Source organism: Osmerus eperlanus, chromosome 11 (genome assembly GCF_963692335.1).
Source record: "Osmerus eperlanus chromosome 11, fOsmEpe2.1, whole genome shotgun sequence".
NCBI lineage: Eukaryota > Metazoa > Chordata > Actinopteri > Osmeriformes > Osmeridae > Osmerus > Osmerus eperlanus.
The window spans coordinates 17,432,295-17,454,262 of record NC_085028.1 but is presented as its reverse complement, the minus strand read 5'-3'; the positions used below and the strand labels follow the sequence as shown (position 1 = coordinate 17,454,262).

General features: G+C 47.9%; 2 protein-coding genes, 1 long non-coding RNA gene and 1 pseudogene across 5 annotated transcripts in view; 1 reads left to right on the top strand and 3 right to left on the bottom strand.

The window, feature by feature from the left end:
- Positions 1-1,117: 1,117 nt before the first annotated feature.
- Positions 1,118-9,074, bottom strand: LOC134028659 (extracellular calcium-sensing receptor-like). Of its 3 annotated transcripts, XM_062472320.1 has the most exons (13): positions 8,637-9,074; positions 8,401-8,543; positions 7,529-7,838; positions 6,441-6,664; positions 5,510-5,610; positions 4,808-4,987; positions 4,371-4,559; positions 3,814-4,290; positions 3,518-3,727; positions 3,146-3,269; positions 2,840-3,033; positions 2,452-2,733; positions 1,118-1,790 (listed from the first exon to the last, which is right to left on the bottom strand). In XM_062472320.1, the coding sequence occupies exons 3-13, from the start codon at positions 7,804-7,806 to the stop codon at positions 1,365-1,367; spliced, it is 2,685 nt and encodes an 894-aa protein (XP_062328304.1). In that variant the 5' UTR covers positions 7,807-7,838; positions 8,401-8,543; positions 8,637-9,074; the 3' UTR covers positions 1,118-1,364. The 3 variants fall into 3 exon arrangements, with proteins under 3 accessions (XP_062328304.1, XP_062328306.1, XP_062328305.1); XM_062472322.1 differs by lacking the exon at positions 8,401-8,543; XM_062472321.1 differs by lacking the exon at positions 8,637-9,074 and having other exon boundaries at positions 8,401-8,582.
- Positions 3,536-6,706, top strand: LOC134028660 (uncharacterized). The gene is made up of 5 exons (XR_009931565.1): positions 3,536-3,695; positions 4,071-4,149; positions 4,386-4,594; positions 4,798-4,978; positions 5,515-6,706. It is a non-coding gene; the product is annotated as an uncharacterized LOC134028660 (long non-coding RNA).
- Positions 9,075-9,877: 803 nt separating the features above from the next.
- On the bottom strand, positions 9,878-15,997 carry LOC134029433 (extracellular calcium-sensing receptor-like; annotated as a pseudogene).
- Positions 15,998-16,378: 381 nt separating this feature from the next.
- LOC134029432 (1-phosphatidylinositol 4,5-bisphosphate phosphodiesterase eta-1-like) overlaps positions 16,379-21,968 on the bottom strand; it is a 10,532-nt gene continuing 4,942 nt past the window's right edge. The window contains 2 exon segments of the mRNA XM_062473527.1: positions 16,379-20,738; positions 21,471-21,968. The exon segment at positions 21,471-21,968 is cut by the window's right edge and continues 7 nt beyond it. Of these exon segments, the coding sequence (XP_062329511.1) occupies positions 17,971-20,738; positions 21,471-21,968 (3,266 nt within the window). The 3' untranslated portion in view covers positions 16,379-17,970.

The window sequence follows — 21,968 nt, the reverse complement described above, 5'->3', positions numbered from 1 at the left end:
GTTAACTGGAGTGAAATAACTCCAGATTATGCTTTTTCTTTCAGTCATGACCGCAGCAATGCACTCGAATCTGCGCTGAGTGTGCTTTCACTGAGTGAGAGTGAGAGAGCGTGGTGCGCTGCCGCTGATGAACTCATGATAAGCACAGACACAGCGGAAGAAAGAATAGTTCCCATTGACTTTCTTATTTAAGTACATTTTTATACTATACGGCCTACAACTATTAAAATCTAAAAACACTTGTTTAAAAGAAATCCCAGGTAGCATCGATATTTCAAATTGAGAATCGATCCTTTTGATACAATGCCAGTATCGAAAATATCGATATTTTAGGATCGATCCGACCATCACTAATTCCGTCTCTTTTTCGTGAGCCTGCTCGTTTGGCTCAGCTCACTGAAAAGAGCCGTCTCTTTTGGCTCCCGAACCACTCTTTAAAAAATAAATGTTTTAACTATGAATTTGACTATGATAGGTGTGAAAACAATTTTAATTAAATTATTAAATGAAATCATACTTGTTGTGGTTCTTTGAATTAGTAAATTATTTTAAATACAATTAAAATTAATTATTTCATAATCATTACATTTTTATAGGCTATATTATTCTATTAAAAATAGAGTCGGCTGTTCAGATATGCGAGCCAGCTCCCGACGACCTACAAGAGCTACTCATTTGCGAACGACCCATCACTATGGCCTATCCGGTGCGGCCTGTACTCGATTTACAAATACAAAGCTCCCATTCTGGTGGGGTGCGGATTATAGAAAATGCGTCTTATTTTCCGAAAAATACGGTATGTAGTTAACACCAAACTCATGAATGTGTTTCAGACTTCACAAGGAATAAACTGAATAAATTGCTCACATTTTTCATCACTATCAACCATTAAAGAATTACATGAAAGACTTCAAAGGAGCTTCAGAAATGGGTTTTTATTCAATCGTAACATTGACAACGATACTTAATTAAAAGATGTCATATGGGAAAAGAAAATGACATGCCATTTGAAATTTGAAAAAAACTTAATTAGTGGTATCAAATACACATGGGGGGTGGGGGGAGAGATGGGATACTTGTGTGTATCTGCACAGCTATTCAGCAGAGAAACTTAACTGCAGATGAAAACACAAAGGCTGGGTCAAAGCATTTGAGACAGTTAAGAATTAAACTTTTTCTACTAGGTCAGTTCTTGGTCCATTAATCTTTTGTTCCTGGTGTCACATTGTCAGTTAACCTTAGTCCATTTCAGAACAATTCAGAGGGAGCTTGTGGATGAATTTAACAATTAGAGTTTGGAGCATAATTATGACCATCTCAAAGTCTCATAACTGTACATTATATTTGTGGGCGCAGATCTTCTGTTATTTGGCCATCATCTGTTTCTTGGTGTTCCTCTCAGGTCTCAGCAGGATGATGTAACACTTTGGGGCGAAGATGCAGACCAGAAGTCCGTAACTGGAGGCCAGGATGGCAAAGATCTCCACGGCAACCGTGAACTTCCCCGGAGAGCTGACGTACGCTGGGATGAACGCGACCCACACGGCACAGAAGATCAGCATGCTGAAGGTGATGAGCTTGGCCTCGTTGAAGTTGTCCGGGAGTTTTCTGGCCAGGAAGGCCAGGAGGAGGCAGAGGGAGGCCAGCAGGCCGATGTACCCCAGGACCAGGGAGAAGCCCACCACGGAGCCCACAGCAGCACACTTCAACACCACCTTGGAGCCCTGGAGGCCCAGGTCGCGTTCAGGCAGGGGAGGACTCAGGAACAACCACACTGCACAGATCACCACCTGAAACACACAACCACACTGCACAGATCACCACCTGAAACACACAACCACACTGCACAGATCACCACCTGAAACACACAACCACACTGCACAGATCACCACCTGAAACACACAACCACACTGCACAGATCACCACCTGAAACACACAACCACACTGCACAGATCACCACCTGAAACACACAACCACACTGCACAGATCACCACCTGAAACACACAACCACACTGCACAGATCACCACCTGAAACACACAACCACACTGCACAGATCACCACCTGAAACACACAACCACACTGCACAGATCACCACCTGAAACACACAACCACACTGCACAGATCACCACCTGAAACACACAACCACACTGCACAGATCACCACCTGAAACACACAACCACACTGCACAGATCACCACCTGAAACACACAACCACACTGCACAGATCACCACCTGAAACACACAACCACACTGCACAGATCACCACCTGAAACACAGGAACAACCACACTGCACAGATCACCACCTGAAACACAGGAACAACCACACTGCACAGATCACCACCTGAAACACACAGAGGGTTCCAGAACCTTTGATCTCAGATTGAACATTTAGTAGACACTATAGGGTTCCATATAGTGTGGCAGGCTTTCCCTGTCTTAACAGCCCTTACCTGTACACAGGTAACGATGCAGACACTCCCTCTCTGCTGACTTGGACCGAACCTCCTCATCAGAGCTCCAGCGCCGGGCTGGGAAGACCGGAACGCTGCCAGGACCACGATGGTCTTGACCAGCAGGCAGGAGAGACAGAGGACGAAGCTGATCCCGAACGCAGCCTGCTGGAGCCCACACGCCCACACAGATGGCTGACCAATGAACACCAGTGAACACAGGAAGCAGAGCTTGAGTGACAGCAGAAGCAGGAAGCTCAGCTCTGAGTTGTTTGCCCGCACCTGAAATGAGAAGAAAAGTGGACTTGAATAACTGAAGATAGAAAGGAAGTGATGCAATGAACTCTCCCTAGTCAGGTGGAATTACTGTCATGTGATTGGCTCTCACCAGTGGGGTGTGTCTGTGGTACAGGAAGACAACAAACACCCCAACAGTGACCGCAGCACCAGACAGGGCGGCCGTTGTCAGGGTGATTCCCATGGTTTCGTTGAAGGAGAGGAACTCCAGCTGACGAGGGATGCAGGCCGTCTGCGCGCTGTTAGACCAGAACTCCTCAGGACAGCGCTCACACTGGAAGGAACCTGAAGGACAGCGAACAGAGAGATTCAAAGAAAGAAAGAGAAATTTTATGAATTACTTGTCATGGAAGTAAACATCCTTGTTTCAGTCAGTAAATTTAGTGTTGGTTCTCACCGGTGTGGTTGCTGACCTCCCCGTCAGAACAGGGGATGCAGTCGAAGCAGCAGACTGGCTGCCCCTTCCTGTTGGCCAATCGGGTGCCAGGAGGGCAGCTCTCACTGCACACTGACTTGGGGGGCTGCAACATTAAAGACAGTGAAAACTACAGGCACAGTGCTGCTACCTACACTCAACTCACGATTTGATATGTGTCACGATATTGGGCTCACGATATGATACATATTGCGATATTGGGCTCACAATACGATACATATCGCGATACTGGGCTCATGATACGATACATATCGTGATATTGGGCTCACAATACGATTGTTGCACCCCTCCATCAAATTCTATATACCTAATCAAGTCTTCTTTCGCTTTTACCTCATTCGATCCCGTGATCCACTGGATGGCTGATTCATCAATACGGAGATCTGACCCTTTGACTTGACCAATGGTGGCCAGTTTGAGGGAGCCCTTGTTTGTGGGCCACCAGTTCACCAGGTCGTAGGCTGCAGGGATATCAGCGCCCCGGAAGTAGAACTCGTCCCCGAGAGGAGAGGTGAAGTTCACCCTTTTCAGATGCTGCAACAGCTAATGCAAAGCAAATGCCTAAATAGAGAATGTACTATTTGGAAGAATTGATATGCACTTGGGTCGCTGGGATGCATTTAGCTCACCTCCGCAGGGGAGAGGTTGTGGGGCGGAGAGCAAGCTGAGTTGTTGCCCCAGGAGGGGGTGTCTCTGTTGGGGCAGGAGAGCAGGCTGTGCAGGGCGTGGGCTGCAGCGTACACAGCCAGGTACACGCTATAGCTGGTCATCAGCTGAGAGGTGTCGGTGAAGGAGCTCTCTACTCCCCACAGAGTCTCTGCTCCGCTGCAGGGGGGCAGGAGGGGGGCAGTGGGTGGAGACGTGCTGTTTGTGTTTCCTGTCTCAGGGCGGCAACCAAACTCCATCTCCCAGAGTTCCCTGAGGATCCAATCTTCAGGATGCTGTGATGGATGCAGACCCCTCAGGTGAGCGCTGAACCCAGGCATCGGGGCACTTCCGATAGCCACGCCCAGAACACCGCGCGCAACCTTGAAGAGGGCAGGGTTTTGGAGCAGCTCTGTACTGGTGCTCCAGGCCTCGCTGGCAAGAAACTGTCTGTCAGTCACCTGCAACACACAACACAGACAGTGGTAGGTGGCAGTACCCTGATGACACAGCGAAATTTGATCCAGCGGTATAATCTCACGTTTCTCTTGGCCAGCTCCAGGAGAAGGGCTCTGGCGTCAGTGTACCAGGCAAACACCAGGATGACGCGAGCAGAGGAGGCCTGGATGGTACCAGCAGCCCGCTCCATGTCCCTCGCCAGAGTCGCCCTGGTGAAGGTCTCGAAGAACGCCAGACACACCCCTGTCCCTCGGACCTCCTCCTGGAACACCTGGAGCATGCCAGTGGAGGTTTGACAGACGGATAGTAAGGTCATGGTGGTTACATTCAGCACTCTGCAAGTTTTAGACACAAGTAAAACATTTAAATTACATCTCAGCAGAAACTCTTTCAAAAATGAACACATGAAAAGACCATAGACAAATAATCTGAATATTGATCTTTTCAACTGAATAATGCAGATGACCAGAAAATAAACTCAATTAAAAATTCTTGCCCTACATCCCTAGCGAGACAGACCTGAATGCCTAGACGTCCGTAGTCATTGTCCACAGCGACGGCCCCGACCCAGGACCAGCTGAAGCGCCGAGCGAGCCGGGCCATGGTCCGGGCCTGGTACACGTCACTGGGGATGGTTCTGAAGAAGTTGGGGTACCGACGTCTGTCGCTGAGACAGGGGCAGCTGGCCTGGTAGCTGATCTGGAGGAAATAATCTACTTAGTAACATTAATTTATTTTTACCTGATTATTATTTTTTGTATACAGTAGAACACAGTAGGATAAGTCCGTTTTAGATGCTGCCCTGGACTATCTTTTAAACATTTATGTATTAAGGTATGTGATGTACGTGTGGATAACAGGACTATTTTCCAGGGATTGCTGAGTGTGAGGCCTCGCCACAGGCACAGAGAGAGAGGCCCCAGTGAGTGTCCTCACCACAGGCACAGAGAGAGGCCCCAGAGTGTGTGTCCTCACCACAGGCACAGAGAGAGGCCCCAGAGTGTGTGTCCTCACCACAGGCACAGAGAGAGGCCCCAGAGTGTGTGTCCTCACCACAGGCACAGAGAGAGAGGCCCCAGTGAGTGTCCTCACCACAGGCACAGAGAGAGGCCCCAGAGTGTGTGTCCTCACCACAGGCACAGAGAGAGAGGCCCCAGAGTGTGTGTCCTCACCACAGGTACAGAGAGAGGCCCCAGAGTGTGTGTGAGTGTGTGTCCTCACCACAGGTACAGAGAGAGGCCCCAGAGTGCTGGAGAGGATCATACTCTGGGTGGACGAGGCGTCGCCGATGACCAGAGAAACAGAGTCTCCAGGGCGCCCATCTAGAGAGGAGTCAAATCAAATTAAACCTTATTTTTACAGCCCTTTTTACAAGCAATGTCACAGAGGAGGACTTCACATACTATTTCAATTGAATTCCATCTAAAACTCAAGGAAAGACAAGGAAAAACTTTATTGTCTGGTTGCCTTCTGCCTTGCTCCATGGTAGCTTCCTAGACAAGCTTATATTTGCTGTGCATGATAGCGAGGAATTTTTTTAAAGGCGCGCAATGACAACAAATGATATTGATCATGGCACCAAGTACAGATTAAAACTAAAGTAACAAGCCTGGTTTGAAATGTAAAAAGTAGAAATTACAGATATTTGTCATATTTATGTTTCAATAAATTGAAAACGGAGGCTTTGTCTGTTACTATGGTAACTCATTTTAGAGCCAGCGCATTAATTTAGAATGGTGAACAGACACTTGAACTACTTAGTAGACCGTGTCCATTATCATAAAATAATGGACACCGTGCAGCCAATCAGAATCGAGTATTCACCCAGACCATGGTGTAACACCTAATAACCCATGGGCTGTGCAGGTGTGCTATGACCGCAGAACAACCCATGGGTTATTTGGAGATACACCACACCCTCTCCTGGTTAATTGTTTTAATACTCTTTAGGTACTTTCAACACACAGGATAAGCAAGATCAACATGTTTTAGTGTCACACTTCAAAAACAATCTGTATATCTTCAATAATTATCAACAGCTCTTCGATCTTCACAATGACTGGACGTGTTTTCAAGAAAAAAAGGTTGTCTACTCTCTCATTATACAACACATCGAAAGACTGGCGACAAGCTTTTCCAATCAATTCTGTACCTGCAGGTTTTCCAGCAGCTCCTGGAAGCGGCGAAGAGAGTTCACACTGCGGGCTCCCCCCTGCCACCAGAGACAGCGCCCCCCGGAGGCACCACGGGTGCATGCCACAGCTGTCTAGGATACGGTAGCCCAGACGCAGCCCCGGTAAGAGGAAGGGATCCCGATTAATCTCATCTACCGCAAACACCATGGCGTGTGCCCATTTCAGCGGTTGCGCCTGGAAACTGAAACCATGGGTGCAACAACACGGACAGAAAAAAGTGACGCGGGACGATCAGGATGTGTAATCGTCTGTACGGTCATGCAATAAGAAGCTGAACGTTGAGATGTGCAGCTCTATTGAGAGTTATTCAGTATTATTCCATGAACAAAACTTTTCAAATAAAATAAATTAGAGTGATTCTTGTAAGAAATACTCATAATTTATCAATCTGAATAAACAAATGTATCACACTGTGACAGCAATACGAATATATCTACTTAAAAACCTAAATATATAAAATCAGTAACAATACAAATCAATGTACTTTAGTAGCTTTTACCAGGGTTTCTACCTACAGATAACTGAGTAAATTATAAATGACAGAACATTATCAAGAACTGAATTCCTTTTGAAACAGCAGTCGAGACTGCAGCAGTTGTTTCTTTCTGATTTCACTTCTAAGGATATCATTAATACACTTAGCTACACAATTGTAACATGTCACATTAATTAAATATTTCGTTTTTTTTCAATAAAATGTCTTGATTCATCATGTGGCATTCAGGAAATTTAAAAAAGAACAATAATGTTAGTAAAGTCCTATACATATAGGGTGAGGGTTATATATATACTGTATATACATTACTATTTAAAAATTTAAAAAAGAATTTGAGTCAATACTCAAATGTAATGCATCAAACAGAAATTAACATGTGTCCAATTTGAGCAAAACTCGTTAATAAAATTGTATTGCATGAAAACTGTTTTGTGTGTACGGTGTGTTAAGCAATAAGTAGAAGCCTTTAAAACAGAGTATCCAGAACAATCCGAACAATACATTTCCTTTAAAACAAACATTGAACAATAAACATGATCTGATATTTACCTGGCGCAGGGTTGGAGGTCCAGGGGGGTAGTGAAGCGCAGGTCTGGGGCAGGAGGCTGGTTGTGGAAGGGGAAGAGCCCACCAATCAGCACGTCCCCATCCTGGGAGAGGCTCCGGTGATCCAGCGCCTCTGATTGGTCCCACCGCGAGCACACGGGGGCCTGGACCCCCTCCAGCCCCCAACCCCCTCTGCCCCCCACATCCCTGCCCACCGCCCACAGCAGCAGCAGGGGCATGGCTGAGTTCTGCCACCCAGAGATGAACCAGGACAGGAACATGGACTGTGCAGGACAGGCATGGATATGAGTTCCTGTCAAGGGCAAGAGTGTGTTTTTATAATGATCATAGTGGCTGGAAAGGACAAAACAAGTTGTTGAGACAGAAGCCCTCAAAAACCCCTCCCCCTGGAGAGAGATGGCGTGATGAGTGTTGAAGAGTTGGAAGCAAACAAAAAAATATGTTTTTAGACCATGTTTTTTGTTTTGCACCTTACAGCAATTGAAACATGTTTCGGTTGAGTAGGAGAGATAATAGGAGTTGAGGATGGGTACAGGGGTTCAAAGCATGTGTATGAGTGTGTGTGTGTGAGTGGATGTGTGTGTGTGTGTGTGTGTGTGTGTGTGTGTGTGTGTGTGTGTGAGTCTGTCATTCCCTCAAGTGTTGAGAGCTGAGGGGCTCAGACCGCAGGTGTGCCATTTCTCATCTCCATTATTGCTAATTTCACAAGCAATTAGATCCCATTATCCATACACAGCGAGAAGCAACAACACAGGGAGGAGGTTGTGTGTGTGTGTGTGTGTGTGTGTGTGTGTGTGTGTGTGTCATGGCCAATGCAGACTGAAACCTCCGGGACATCACATACATGCAATTACTGAAATGGTGTGAATAAGCAGATCCAGAGAGAGCGTTGTGCTGTTGTGCTGTTGTTGTGTTTCTGCTGCGTCATGGTGCCTGGCTGCTGAGAAGGCCTCACAAACCAACTCATCCTTCACTGTAGTCTTGAGAGTGTTGGAGGCTGTCGGCCACTGATCGGTCCTTGTCTCGAATGGAAGAGATTTGAATGTTTATATGTTCATCCTAATCTTATATTATCTTACCTTGGCCTTACCTTATAATTTCTACGTTTTTTTCATTGATCGATGCCGATTCTTGTATTGCAGTCCTGTGAGTATGTCCTGTTTCCAGTGTGTTCATGTGCTCAGACCATGGAGAGAGTTATCACGGCCGTAAAGACATAATTTACAACCACTGCCTTTTGTATTCATCGCCTTGCTATTCTGTACCAGCTGTAGTTTCTCATCTCATTCTTTGTGTTCACTTAAAAAATGCCGCAGATTATTCCCATGTCTTGGGTCTGTTCATTATTCTTGAGTTATATTTCATCTGGTGTTGATCTCTCCACTCAGCTGACTGATGAATACAGACGAACTCCAGAATCTAGACTGACTTCACATCTCACATGAATACTGACTTTCCTTCTACACCAAATTCACCAAACCTGTAAAATTTCAGCTAAAACCTCTGATTGATTGAACAATCACATAGTCTGAGTGAACTGAACCAACCTTGTTGGGCAGGGTTCTGCTTGGATGCATTTGTCAATTCCAAGAAACATTCTGACTACAAATGAGGTTCCAGAATATATTTTATTTAAGCGTAACATTGACAATGATAATTAAGCAATCATAGGCCTATAGGAAAAGGGAATTAGACACCTCGTGTAATGTGAAGTAAATTAAAACAATTTCTAATAAAAAAGGTCTCTAATGGTGTGTGTGAGAACAAAGCCATCATAGGCAAAAAAAAACAAAAAAACATTGTGTTGTTTTCACATGAAAATAGTTTATTAGTATGCTTGCTATCATCAACTATTCAATAGCCTACTATTGTTCTCACATACTGGTATAGGCTAGTCTATACATGGACATGAAAAGTGTAAACATTTATCAGTATCGTTCCCGATAGCTTCACTGGTGCTTTGTAATTTGGAAACATTAAAGTTTTCTGTGGAGATTAAATACAACCGGAGCTAGCTAGCCACTGTTAGCAAACAGCGTCACCAAACGGCATGCGTTAGTAACCACCACTCAGAAGGCTACTAATGGTGCAGTTTAATGCAGATAAAATCTAGCGGAGCGGATTACGACAATGCAGTGAAAGGTCAAGCTAAAATAGTTTTGCTACCTATCTAAAACTGACCAAAAATATAGACCAGGGTTTTGATATAGCAGGGAACATACCTACATCTCCAGCAATTATGTTTTTTGGGGTATAGCTCAGTGAATAGAGCTTTTGACTGGACATCAAGAGGCCACAAGTTAATATATTCATATTTGCCACCATTGGTTGTCATGTTTGTTATTTGGCCATCATCTGTTTCTTGGTGTTCCTCTCAGGTCTCAGCAGGATGATGTAACACTTTGGGGCGAAGATGCAGGCCAGAAGTCCGTAACTGGAGGCCAGGATGGCAAAGATCTCCACGGCAACCGTGAACTTCCCCGGAGAGCTGACGTACGCTGGGATGAACGCAACCCACACAGCACAGAAGATCAGCATGCTGAAGGTGATGAGCTTGGCCTCGTTGAAGTTGTCTGGGAGTTTCCTGGCCAGGAAGGCCAGGAGGAGGCAGAGGGAGGCCAGCAGGCCGATGTACCCCAGGACCAGGGAGAAGCCCACCACGGAGCCCACAGCAGCACACTTCAACACCACCTTGGAGCCCTGGAGGCCCAGGTCGCGTTCAGGCAGGGGAGGACTCAGGAACAACCACACTGCACAGATCACCACCTGAAACACACAACCACACTGCACAGATCACCACCTGGAACACACAACCACACTGCACAGATCACCACCTGAAACACACAGAGGGTTCCAGAACCTTTGATCTCAGATTGAACATTTAGTAGACACTATAGGGTTCCATATAGTGTGGCAGGCTTTCCCTGTCTTAACAGCCCTTACCTGTACACAGGTAACGATGCAGACACTCCCTCTCTGCTGACTTGGACCGAACCTCCTCATCAGAGCTCCAGCGCCGGGCTGGGAAGACCGGAACGCTGCCAGGACCACGATGGTCTTGACCAGCAGGCAGGAGAGACAGAGGACGAAGCTGATCCCGAACGCAGCCTGCTGGAGCCCACACGCCCACACAGATGGCTGACCAATGAACACCAGTGAACACAGGAAGCAGAGCTTGAGTGACAGCAGAAGCAGGAAGCTCAGCTCTGAGTTGTTTGCCCGCACCTGAAATGAGAAGAAAAGTGGACTTGAAGGACTGAAGATAGAAAGGAAGTGATGCAATGAACTCTCCCTAGTCAGGTGGAATTACTGCCATGTGATTGGCTCTCACCAGTGGGGTGTGTCTGTGGTACAGGAAGACAACAAACACCCCAACAGTGACCGCAGCACCAGACAGGGCGGCCGTTGTCAGGGTGATTCCCATGGTTTCGTTGAAGGAGAGGAACTCCAGCTGACGAGGGATGCAGGCCGTCTGCGCGCTGTTAGACCAGAACTCCTCAGGACAGCGCTCACACTGGAAGGAACCTGAAGGACAGCGAACAGAGAGATTCAAAGAAAGAAAGAGAAATTTTATGAATTACTTGTCATGGAAGTAAACATCCTTGTTTCAGTCAGTAAAGTAGTGTTGGTTCTCACCGGTGTGGTTGCTGACCTCCCCGTCAGAACAGGGGATGCAGTCGAAGCAGCAGACTGGCTGCCCCTTCCTGTTGGCCAATCGGGTGCCAGGAGGGCAGCTCTCACTGCACACTGACTTGGGGGGCTGCAACGTTAAAGACAGTGAAAACTACAGGCACAGTGCTGCTACCTACACTCAACTCACGATTTGATATGTGTCACGATATTGGGCTCATGATATGATACATATTGCGATATTGGGCTCACAATACGATACATATCGCGATACTGGGCTCATGATACGATACATATCGTGATATTGGGCTCACAATACGATTGTTGCACCCCTCCATCAAATTCTATATACCTAATCAAGTCTTCTTTCGCTTTTACCTCATTTGATCCCGTGATCCACTGGATGGCTGATTCATCAATGCGGAGATCCGACCCTTTGACTTGACCAATGGTGGCCAGTTTGAGGGAGCCCTTGTTTGTGGGCCACCAGTTCACCAGGTCGTAGGCTGCAGGGATATCAGCGCCCCGGAAGTAGAACTCGTCCCCGAGAGGAGAGGTGAAGTTCACCCTTTTCAGATGCTGCAACAGCTAATGCAAAGCAAATGCCTAAATAGAGAATGTACTATTTGGAAGAATTGATATGCATTTGGGTCGCTGGGATGCATTTAGCTCACCTCCGCAGGGGAGAGGTTGTGGGGCGGAGAGCAAGCTGAGTTGTTGCCCCAGGAGGGGGTGTCTCTGTTGGGGCAGGAGAGCAGGCTGTGCAGGGCGTGGGCTGCAGCGTACACAGCCAGGTACACGCTATAGCTCGTCCTCAGTTGAGAGGTGTCGGTGAAGGAGCTCTCTACTCCCCACAGAGTCTCTGCTCCGCTGCAGGGGGGCAGGAGGGGGGCAGTGGGTGGAGACGTGCTGTTTGTGTTTCCTGTCTCAGGGCGGCAACCAAACTCCATCTCCCAGAGTTCCCTGAGGATCCAATCTTCAGGATGCTGTGATGGATGCAGACCCCTCAGGTGAGCGCTGAACCCAGGCATCGGGGCACTTCCGATAGCCACGCCCAGAACACCGCGCGCAACCTTGAAGAGGGCAGGGTTTTGGAGCAGCTCTGTACTGGTGCTCCAGGCCTCGCTGGCAAGAAACTGTCTGTCAGTCACCTGCAACACACAACACAGACAGTGGTAGGTGGCAGTACCCTGATGACACAGCGAAATTTGATCCAGCGGTATAATCTCACGTTTCTCTTGGCCAGCTCCAGGAGAAGGGCTCTGGCGTCAGTGTACCAGGCAAACACCAGGATGACGCGAGCAGAGGAGGCCTGGATGGTACCAGCAGCCCGCTCCATGTCCCTCGCCAGAGTCGCCCTGGTGAAGGTCTCGAAGAACGCCAGACACACCCCTGTCCCTCGGACCTCCTCCTGGAACACCTGGAGCATGCCAGTGGAGGTTTGACAGACGGATAGTAAGGTCATGGTGGTTACATTCAGCACTCTGCAAGTCTTAGACACAAGTAAAAAATTTAAATTAAATCTCAGCAGAAACTCTTTCAAAAATGATCACAATGAAAAGACCATGGACAAATAATCAGAATAATGCTCTTTTCAACTGACTAATGCAGATGACCAGAAAATAGACATCTCAAGTCAAAATTCTTGCCCTACACCCCTAGCGAGACAAACTTGAATGCCTAGACGTCCGTAGTCATTGTCCACAGCGACGGCCCCGACCCAGGACCAGCTGAAGCGCTGAGCGAGCCGGGCCATGGTCCGGGCCTGGTACACGTCACTGGGGATGGTTCTGAAGAAGTTGGGATACCGACGTCTGTCGCTGAGACAGGGGCAGCTGGCCTGGTAGCTGATCTGGAGGAATTGCAAGAACAACATAAAGACTCCAGAATTTTTTTTTTTTTTCTGTTTTTTTAGTTAAATACCTACAGCGTGCAGACACTCTTGCCAGAAAATGATCAAATAATGTAGCAAATGTGACTACGTATAATATTCAAAAACAAATAATAACGTTTTATACTTGAATATACAATAGGAGGGTTTCAAATGTCAACCATATTTTCAAATATGTATTTATAGTTATCTGTTGTACTTTCTCAAAGCTCATCAGCAAGTTGAAATTGGAATACACACAATTGCAAAAATCATATCAAACATAAAGATGTATTCTTTTAGAAGACACTTTTACCCAAAGTGACAATCAGTGGGTATTTAAATGTGGAAACTTGATCTGCAGTAAAACTCTTTTCCACTGAACCAAGCTCATCGTGTCTGGATCACAGGGCTATTCTCCAGGGGTTGCTGAGTGTGTGTCCTCACCACAGGCACAGAGAGAGGCCCCAGAGTGCTGGAGAGGATCATACTCTGGGTGGACGAGGCGTCGCCGATGACCAGAGAAACAGAGTCTCGAGGACGCCCATCTAGAGAGGAGTCAAATCAAATTAAAACTTATTTTTAAAGCCTTTTGTCAATGAGGTCTTCACACGTTACTTCCATAGAACTGCTCCTAAACTAACCTAGAACTCTCAAAGAAGACAACGAAAAATCTTTTTATTTTTAGAGTTTTCGATGAAGTAAATTACACACAAAATAAAAAATGACTGAACAATACATGGTGATGCAGAATGTTTGCACTCAATACCTTAACTGAACCTGCTGCACTGCTTTTTATTTTATACAATTTAATATTTTCCTTAAAAACAAATACAATAAATACTGTACATTGTTTAAATTGCTGTAGTTAAAAACACTATTTTTGTTTTTGTTGGGGAAGCCTAAAAATCAAGCATTTATTTCCAATAACTCTGTTAGTGTGTATATGACAATGCATTTAAACAGATCCACTCTCTCAAGACAGAAACATACCTGCAGATTTTCCTGCCTGTGCTCCACACTGCGGGCTACCCCCGGCCACCAGAGACAGCGCCCCCCGGAGGCACCAGGGGTGCATGATACAGCTGTCCAGAATACGGTAGCCCAGACGCAGCCCCGGTAGCAGGAAGGGATCCCGATTAATCTCATCCACCGCAAACACCATGGCGTGTGCCCATCTCATTTGCTGCCCCTGGAAACTGAAACCATGGTGATAAGTGTTGGGAACCGAGAGAGACTCAGTTCAGATACTTAACCGGCTTCACAAGGACACGTTTGTTATTCTGAGGAGAAAACTTTGGAAAATATTGTCAAATAAACTTACTGAATTCTCGTTCGAAAGTGGATTAACACAAAAATTAAGAAATCATGGTTTATCATCCATGTAAAGATGAACAAATATTCTTGACGTTAAGCAGAATAATGACTGAGAAACCAACAGATTAGTGCCACATAATTTCACATTCATAATATGATGTTAGTCCTTGTTAGTGTTTCAACATATTATTTCACATGGATGTTGTTTAACAGCTCCTTTTGTGTAAATAGTCTGTTTCCATGACATAACATGAGAATGCAGGAACTAAGTAAGAACCTTAATTTAAGGTAAAAAAAATATATATTTATAAATACAATAAGAATACTGAAAAAATTATAACTTATATAATAACTATAAGTAAAGCTAAAATACTTAATTCCTTGTTTATACACAATTGTAAACACACACATTTTACTAATAATTTAACAAATATGCTTTTGTACAATTTATGTGACTACTTCTGTAGATCAGTAGAAACAGTTTGTACTTTCCATATCTGAATATAATGAATTCTTACAGCTTCTCATTATCGACACACCACATTTACATTTATTCATTTAGCAGACGCTTTTATCCAAAGCGACTTCCAAGAGAGAGCTTTACAAAAGTGCATAGGTCAATGATCATAAACAACGAGATAGCCCCAAAAACATTGCGGGTAACCAAAACATGAAGCATACATTGTGAAAAGCAAATAAGTGCCAATAGGAAGAAACATAAGAGCATGTAGTTAAACAAATTATAAATTAAACAGCAACCTCAAAAGCGTGAGAGTGTACCTGTAATACTTTGAAAGGCAAATAATGAATAAAAGCGACATGATAATGAAATCTCAGAGGATTTAACTAAATGAGCAGAATACACATCAAAAAAGAATTATTCTAATGAGGACTTTCATAAAGAGGCAATAAAACAGCCCAGAGCTGGAAACATCCTCACCAGAAAAACTATCAAATTAAAAGTAAAATATCAGAAGCTTAAAAAAACAAAACATTTTATAATACTAAATTGTTGCTTTTTAAACCAATGGTTCGTAGAACAGTCTGATGTTGCACTTAAGATAGTAGTAGTTCAGAAAATGTTACTTTGCACTGTTCCTGGTAAATACAATAGACATTTTATTCATTTAACGCTTTTTGTCCAAAGTGACAGACAAATAATGCTTATAGAAATACACTGTCCCTCGACTATGACTGTTCTGAGAACTCTGCACTTCTGTTCCTTGATCTTCTACGGTACTTTCTTTTATACACTTTTCATACATCACTTTGGATGAAACCATCTGCTAAATTAATAAAACACAACATGTAACCCTGATGAGAAAATCAGAACTTCAAACATGATCTGATATTTACCTGGCGCAGGGTTGGAGGTCCAGGGGGGTAGTGAAGCGCAGGTCTGGGGCAGGAGGCTGGTTGTGGAAGGGGAAGAGCCCACCAATCAGCACGTCCCCATCCTGGAAGAGGCTCCGGTGATCCAGCGCCTCTGATTGGTCCCACCGCGAGCACACGGGGGCCTGGACCCCCTCCAGCCCCCAACCCCCTCTGCCCCCCACATCCCTGCCCACCGCCCACAGCAGCAGCAGGGGCATGGCTGAGTTCTGCCACCCAGAGATGAACCAGGACAGGAACATGGACTGTGCAGGACAGGCATGGATATGAGTTCCTGTCAAGGGCAAGAGTGTGTTTTTATAATGATCATAGTGGCTGGAAAGGACAAAACAAGTTGTTGAGACAGAAGCCCTCAAAAACCCCTCCCCCTGGAGAGAGATGGCGTGACACTGTGTGACGTGTGTCCCGTGATGGGAGTCTGTGTGTGAGAGGAGTGTGTGAGAGGCTACAGCGTGTTTGAGAGGTGTGTGGCAGTTTGTGTATGGAAGGTGTGTGTACAGTCTGTGTCACAGGTCTGTGTGTGTGTGCGTGCCACGTCTACAGCAACCCTAACCCTGGACACAGACACTAACCAGTAAACACACACGATTACAGAGACGGAAAAACAGTGACTAAGAAGCGTGTTTTGTTCAAGTCACGTGTCTCCGATTTTATTGCATTGGTAAGAAACTCTCGGTAATCTGTGGAGGAATCATACAAAGAAGAGAGGATGAACTTAAACACACAAAACAAAAACAAAAAAATGCTCTTTTGTTTGTTCATCTAAAACCCTCGGTCCTCTGTTTGCAACTCTCTCTCTATCGAAAAAATAAAAATATTAATATTAGCCAGCTCAAGCATGAAACCATATCAAAGTAATTAGAAAAAGTAAAGCATTTAAACTTCTAAAGTTTTGATTACGCAACAGAGGGGATATTTTCTTAGAGCTTGTTGATAAAAGAAAAAGCAGATCTGAGCAAGCATGTTGATGTACCATATAGTACTGTAGTGTATCCAATTGCAAGCATGTCTACATTCTGTTTTGCATTCATTGCAACTTGTCTTGTTCTGTGCAAAGGCAGTAGTACGCAATTGTCTAATAGTTGGTGCATAGTCATGCTTGACATTTAACATGCAGAAAAACGGAAAACACAATCTTACAGTTTGTTCCTAACCAACAACTGGACTCTATGGAAACAAGAAAAGAAAATGATGTCCAAATCAACCCAAACTTACAAATAACATTCAAAAGAGAAGGAAGACTCAGTTGATTAAGATCTCTGACCATGTTTAACTCAAAAAAGACCAATAGACAAAACAGAGACCTAAATTAAACAACCCATTAGGTTTCCTTGTTTTTTTGCTTGATAGTAAATATACATTGTTTGAACAGGAAACAGAACTACTGCAACAGGACAGCAACATGAACAATCAATGTAGGGCAGTTTTGCAGGAATCTGTTCCCAAAAACATTTCACACACTGAACCAGAACAGACAGCCTTTATACAGGTTACATTTACAGTAAGACTGTCAAACCAGGAAGAGGATCTACAACTGAAGTGCGTCCTCATTGGACAGGACGCACTTGGATGACTTTTTTTTTTACAATCATTACCAGGAAGTAAGACTTAAGAACTGACAAGTAACATTTGCAAGTAGGGGGACATTGTCTCTGTGTGATTCGACGGAAGTCAGCCAGTATCGTCAGAAGCCCACAGGATCCAAAGAACAGTTACATATTTTAATCAGTTCCACTTGGCTCACAAGGCATTGCTCAAGAATTTTTTGATTTATGACAATTGTCGAGTGAGTACTGAGTATTCTCGATGGTCATTAAGTCTACAGTGCTTATAGCAGGAGCTAAGATCAATATATGTAGGATGAGACAAACCGATTTATTACCCATTAGCCTGTGTATTTTGCAGAAGTAAATTGTTTATGGTCAAGGGATCAGCTTTGACTAACAGAATGCATTACAAAGGATGACAAAATGAGTGGATTTACATCGACATAGTTGTCTAGATTTAAGAAATGTTTATAACAAATTGTGTGATAATTTGGTTTTACAATCGTTGCCCTATTTAGTTTTTTTTTAAGAGTGCAACAGTTAGCTACCATGAGCTCTTCGCTAGTTTAAGGTCCTGTTGCTGCAGCTAACGAGTCACCATTGGTCCCGTGACAACCCAACTTCCACGTTGTCATGACCATCGTTGTCTCAACCGTGACATATTCACCCTAGAGCCGGAGCAGGAAGTAGACCTCAGGCTCAGAGGAGGAGCAAGGGGAGTCGGAGGTCAACAGTGAGTCATCAGTGTTGTACTGATCTCCATAGTGATCCCCGTATCCATAGCGCATGCTGGTGCATGCCCCCTCCGGCAGCCCCCGGGCTTCCAGGTGGTCCAGGTAGCCCCCGATGTAGGATCCGGTGGAGTGCCTGTTCACTGGGGGGTTCTGGGAAGACGGCTTGTTGCGCAGCACTACCCCTCCCATACTGCAGGGGGCGCCGTTCAGCGTCCCTCCCCGGGGCTTCAGGGCCTCCTGCTGCCTCTCGCGGGCGCGGCTGTTGATGTGACGCACCCTGCTCTGGCTGCGGGAGGAGAGCCGGCGGGAGAGGGGGGGCGGGGTGTCCTCAACCTCAAGATCTGGAGGGGAGATGGGGGGCTGGGGGTGGGACTGGGGGTGGGGCTGGGGGTGGGGCTGGGGGTGGGGCTGGGGGTGGGACTGGGGGTGGGACTGGGGGTGGGACTGGGGGTGGGGCTGGGACTGATGCCAAGGTGGGAGGAGTTGGGGGAGTGACTGGGGCAGCCGGGGCGGCTGAGAGGGCTTGTCGCTGTCCTCCAGGCTCACCAGCCTCCTCAACTGCTCCGTGAGGCTGTCCGCAGACGGGGCCCGCTTGCCGAGGCCCCCCAGGGGGCCCCCCCCCCTCCGCTCCCTCATGGACGGGGTGATGAAGCTACGGCTGATGATGTGGTACCTGCTCTGGAAGTTACACGAGATGTCCTCAGACGTCAGGTCGCCCAGGGACTTAGACTTGCAGGGGCTGGAAGCAATGGGGGACCGGGGGGCCTCGGGGCCCGGCTGAGGACTAGGGGTCAGAGAGGGGCCCATGTGTGTCTGTGGAAGGGGGTGTGGCTGGTTGTCTGTAGGGCTGTAGGCCTGAGTGGGGGGCTGGGTGTACACAGAGGCAGAGGGGAGACAGCCGGGGAGGCAGCCGTAGTCTGTCTGGCTGTGAGTGAGATCGCTGTCAGAGCTGGGAGAGTACAGGCCTCTGTCAGAGCTGGGAGAGTACAGGCTTCGCTCTCTGGACAGGCTCTCCTCTTGGAGGACTCCAGGGTTGTAGCTATGTGGCTGGCTCAATGTCCTGCAGAACTTTCTACCGCCATTGGTCAGCTCCGCCCTGTCGTGGGGGGAGGGGCAGCTGGTGCGACATAGAGGGCTGGGATTGGTCGGTCTGGGGGAGTGCTGTGTGGTCAATGGGGCATGGCCAGGGGAGGGCTGGGAGGCCAATGGGGCGTGGCCAGGGGAGGGCTGGAGTGAGGGAAGGCTGAGGGGGGAGGGGCAGAGGGGCTGTTGCGTCTGGGGAGCGTAGCGCAGCGGGAGCTGGTCTTGGTGTGGGAGGTCTGGCTTGGAGCGGCTCTGCTGGTAGATGGCGTGGCGTTTGGTGGGGCTGGAGTGTCTCCAGGTCGGGGCATGACGTGGCGACGCCACAGCCGTCTCCGACGGATCCTCGTCCACGTTGACCTCCACCTCCATCAAACTACTTCCTGCCGAGTCCTGACACAACAGGAAGTGGTTCCCGTTCACGGGAGGGCGCGTGTGACTCCATGTCACGCCCCACTCTCTCTCTAACCCCGGGACAGAGTCCTCGTAACCGTCCAGGTAGCTCTCCCCTGTCTCCTCCAGCACTCCCCTCCAAGTGGGGGAGCTCCCCCAGGCCTCCGTGGCTTCCATACCCAGGGGAGGAGGCCCTCTGATCGGGGAGGGACCCAGACTGGCTGGGGGGGTGCTCTCCGCAGAGTCAGCCTGGATGTTCCTGATTGTCTGCTCTCTCAGGTTGTACACCGAGACGGGAGACAGCACCTCCTCATCCAGGATGGTGTAGACCTCCTCCTGCTCCGTGGTCTCTGGGCTGTTGAAGAGAGGAGGGGGGCCGGGGGGGGGCGCCAGGGGGGGTTGGGAAGGAGAGAGGGCCTCCCGGTGACTCGTGTGGTTGGGCGTGTGAGCCGTCTTCTGAGGAGAGAAGCAGCCTGTGATTTTGTCGGTGTAGCTGAAGGTTTTGTTTGCCTTATGAGGAGAAAGGGGGTTCCCTGGGGTTCTGCGAGGCGAGGGGGGGTCCGGGGGGGTCTGGGTGGGGGTACTGGAGCCCTGGAAACCGTGGAGATGGAGGGGAAGAGGGTGGGGGGGAGGGGACGGGATGCCGAAGACGTGGCGGCCAGGGTTTCTGCCATTTACGGTCGTCATGGCAAGGTCACTCCTGTCGGCGGTGAGATCAAACTGGCCAATCAGAGCGGAGATCGACCCGCAGGTGTCGTTGTCGTTGCCGATAGAGACGGCGTCGATGAGTCGTGAGAGGGCGCTGTCCTGTAAGGAGGCGGGGCTACGCAGGTCTGAGCGATCCACGTTGACAGGGGAGCGGGGGGGTGCTGAGGAGGAGGAGGGGGGAGGGGCAGCAGTGCGGAGGGTGGAGCTGTGATCGGTCTCTGAAGGAGGGGAGAAAACATGGCTGCTGTCTGTCTTAGCGGGGTCGCTCTGGATACGCAACTTCCTCTGAGGAGAGCAGATATCCTCGTCTCTCGTTGGTCCATTCCGCACTCTCTCCTCCCCCTCATCTCTTCCTGCTTCTCCTCCAATCACCAGGTAGGATATCACGTCTGATTGGTCGGGCTCTCCGGTCCTATCTGTGGGGTGGGTGGAAGGGTTGGAGACTCTGGGTTGAAGAGAAGCAGATGATTGGATGAGGAGATCCAAGGAGGCGGATCTAGGCCAGTCCACGGGGCCGGTTCCTATGGAAACACAATCAACCAATGAGTGGTAGGGAAGTCGACCAGATCGTTCCAATATGGCACGATGGACGTCAAGCCAACTGACACATTTCACCCAGCCAGCACAACCAACAGCAACACAAACGAATGGAATGTACCACCAAAACAAAACCGAGAAAGGCGGGGGTGTGGAGCGGACCGGACCATGGGGCTGTGCGGGTCACAGAAGGAAACATGGATATTCAGGAGAGAGAGGACCAAATACGACCACTTAACCAAGACAGGTAGGGAACTTTATATGTTATAATTATACAGAAATTCTACGTTTGAGGTGCTTGTTAAGTCAAGTGAGATGAAGAATGTACGGCACACTGGAACAGGAGATGTTGAGGATGAGGCGACCTTAGTAGGGTTAGGGATTACCTGCTGGAACCTGCTAGTCACTTCTCTACTACAGGGAACAACAACAGAGCAGAGAAGGAAGGAAGAAGAAAGTTAAAGTCTGAAAGAGGAAGAAGCGAGTTTCTAGTGAAACACTGTCTTACAGTCTAGCTAAGGGCTCTCCAAACCCTGCTCCTGGAGAGATACCCTCCTGTAGGTCCAACCCTGCTCCTGGAGAGATACCCTCCTGTAGGTTTACACTCCAACCCTGCTCCTGGAGAGATACCCTCCTGTAGGTTTACACTCCAACCCTGCTCTGTAATATATCAAAGTCTCATTCTGATTGTTAGAGGACCATTAGAGGGTACCCACCTATGACAGTCTCTATGCCCAGGTCCGGGTGCTCCTGACTGGGGGAGCAGAGCGAGAGCTGGCCCTGGAGCATCTTCTCTAGGGGCATGGAGAGCGGTCGATGGGTCAGGGAGGGTCGGGGTGGCAGGGCACGTCTCTCCACCCCCGCCGCCTCCCCTCCCACCCCCGACCCCGCGCTCCCCTTCCTGTCTCTCCTCTCCGACACACAGGAAGTGACGCTCCCCTTCCTGTCTCTCCTGTCCGACACACAGGAAGTGACGCTCCCCTTCCTGTCCGAGGCGGAGGACGAGGCGCTGCCCTTCCTGTCCTTCCTGTCCGCGATGCAGGACGACGACTCTGCGAGCACCATCTTGGTTTTCTTGCGGCCCTTGGCGGGGGCACTGGCCGTGCGGCGCAGGAGCTGGTCACTAAGAGAACGCTTCCTGGGGGTGGAGCTTGAGTGGGTGTCAACCGAGGACTTGGAGGCGCGGTTGAATAGACCCCGGATGCCTCGCAGCT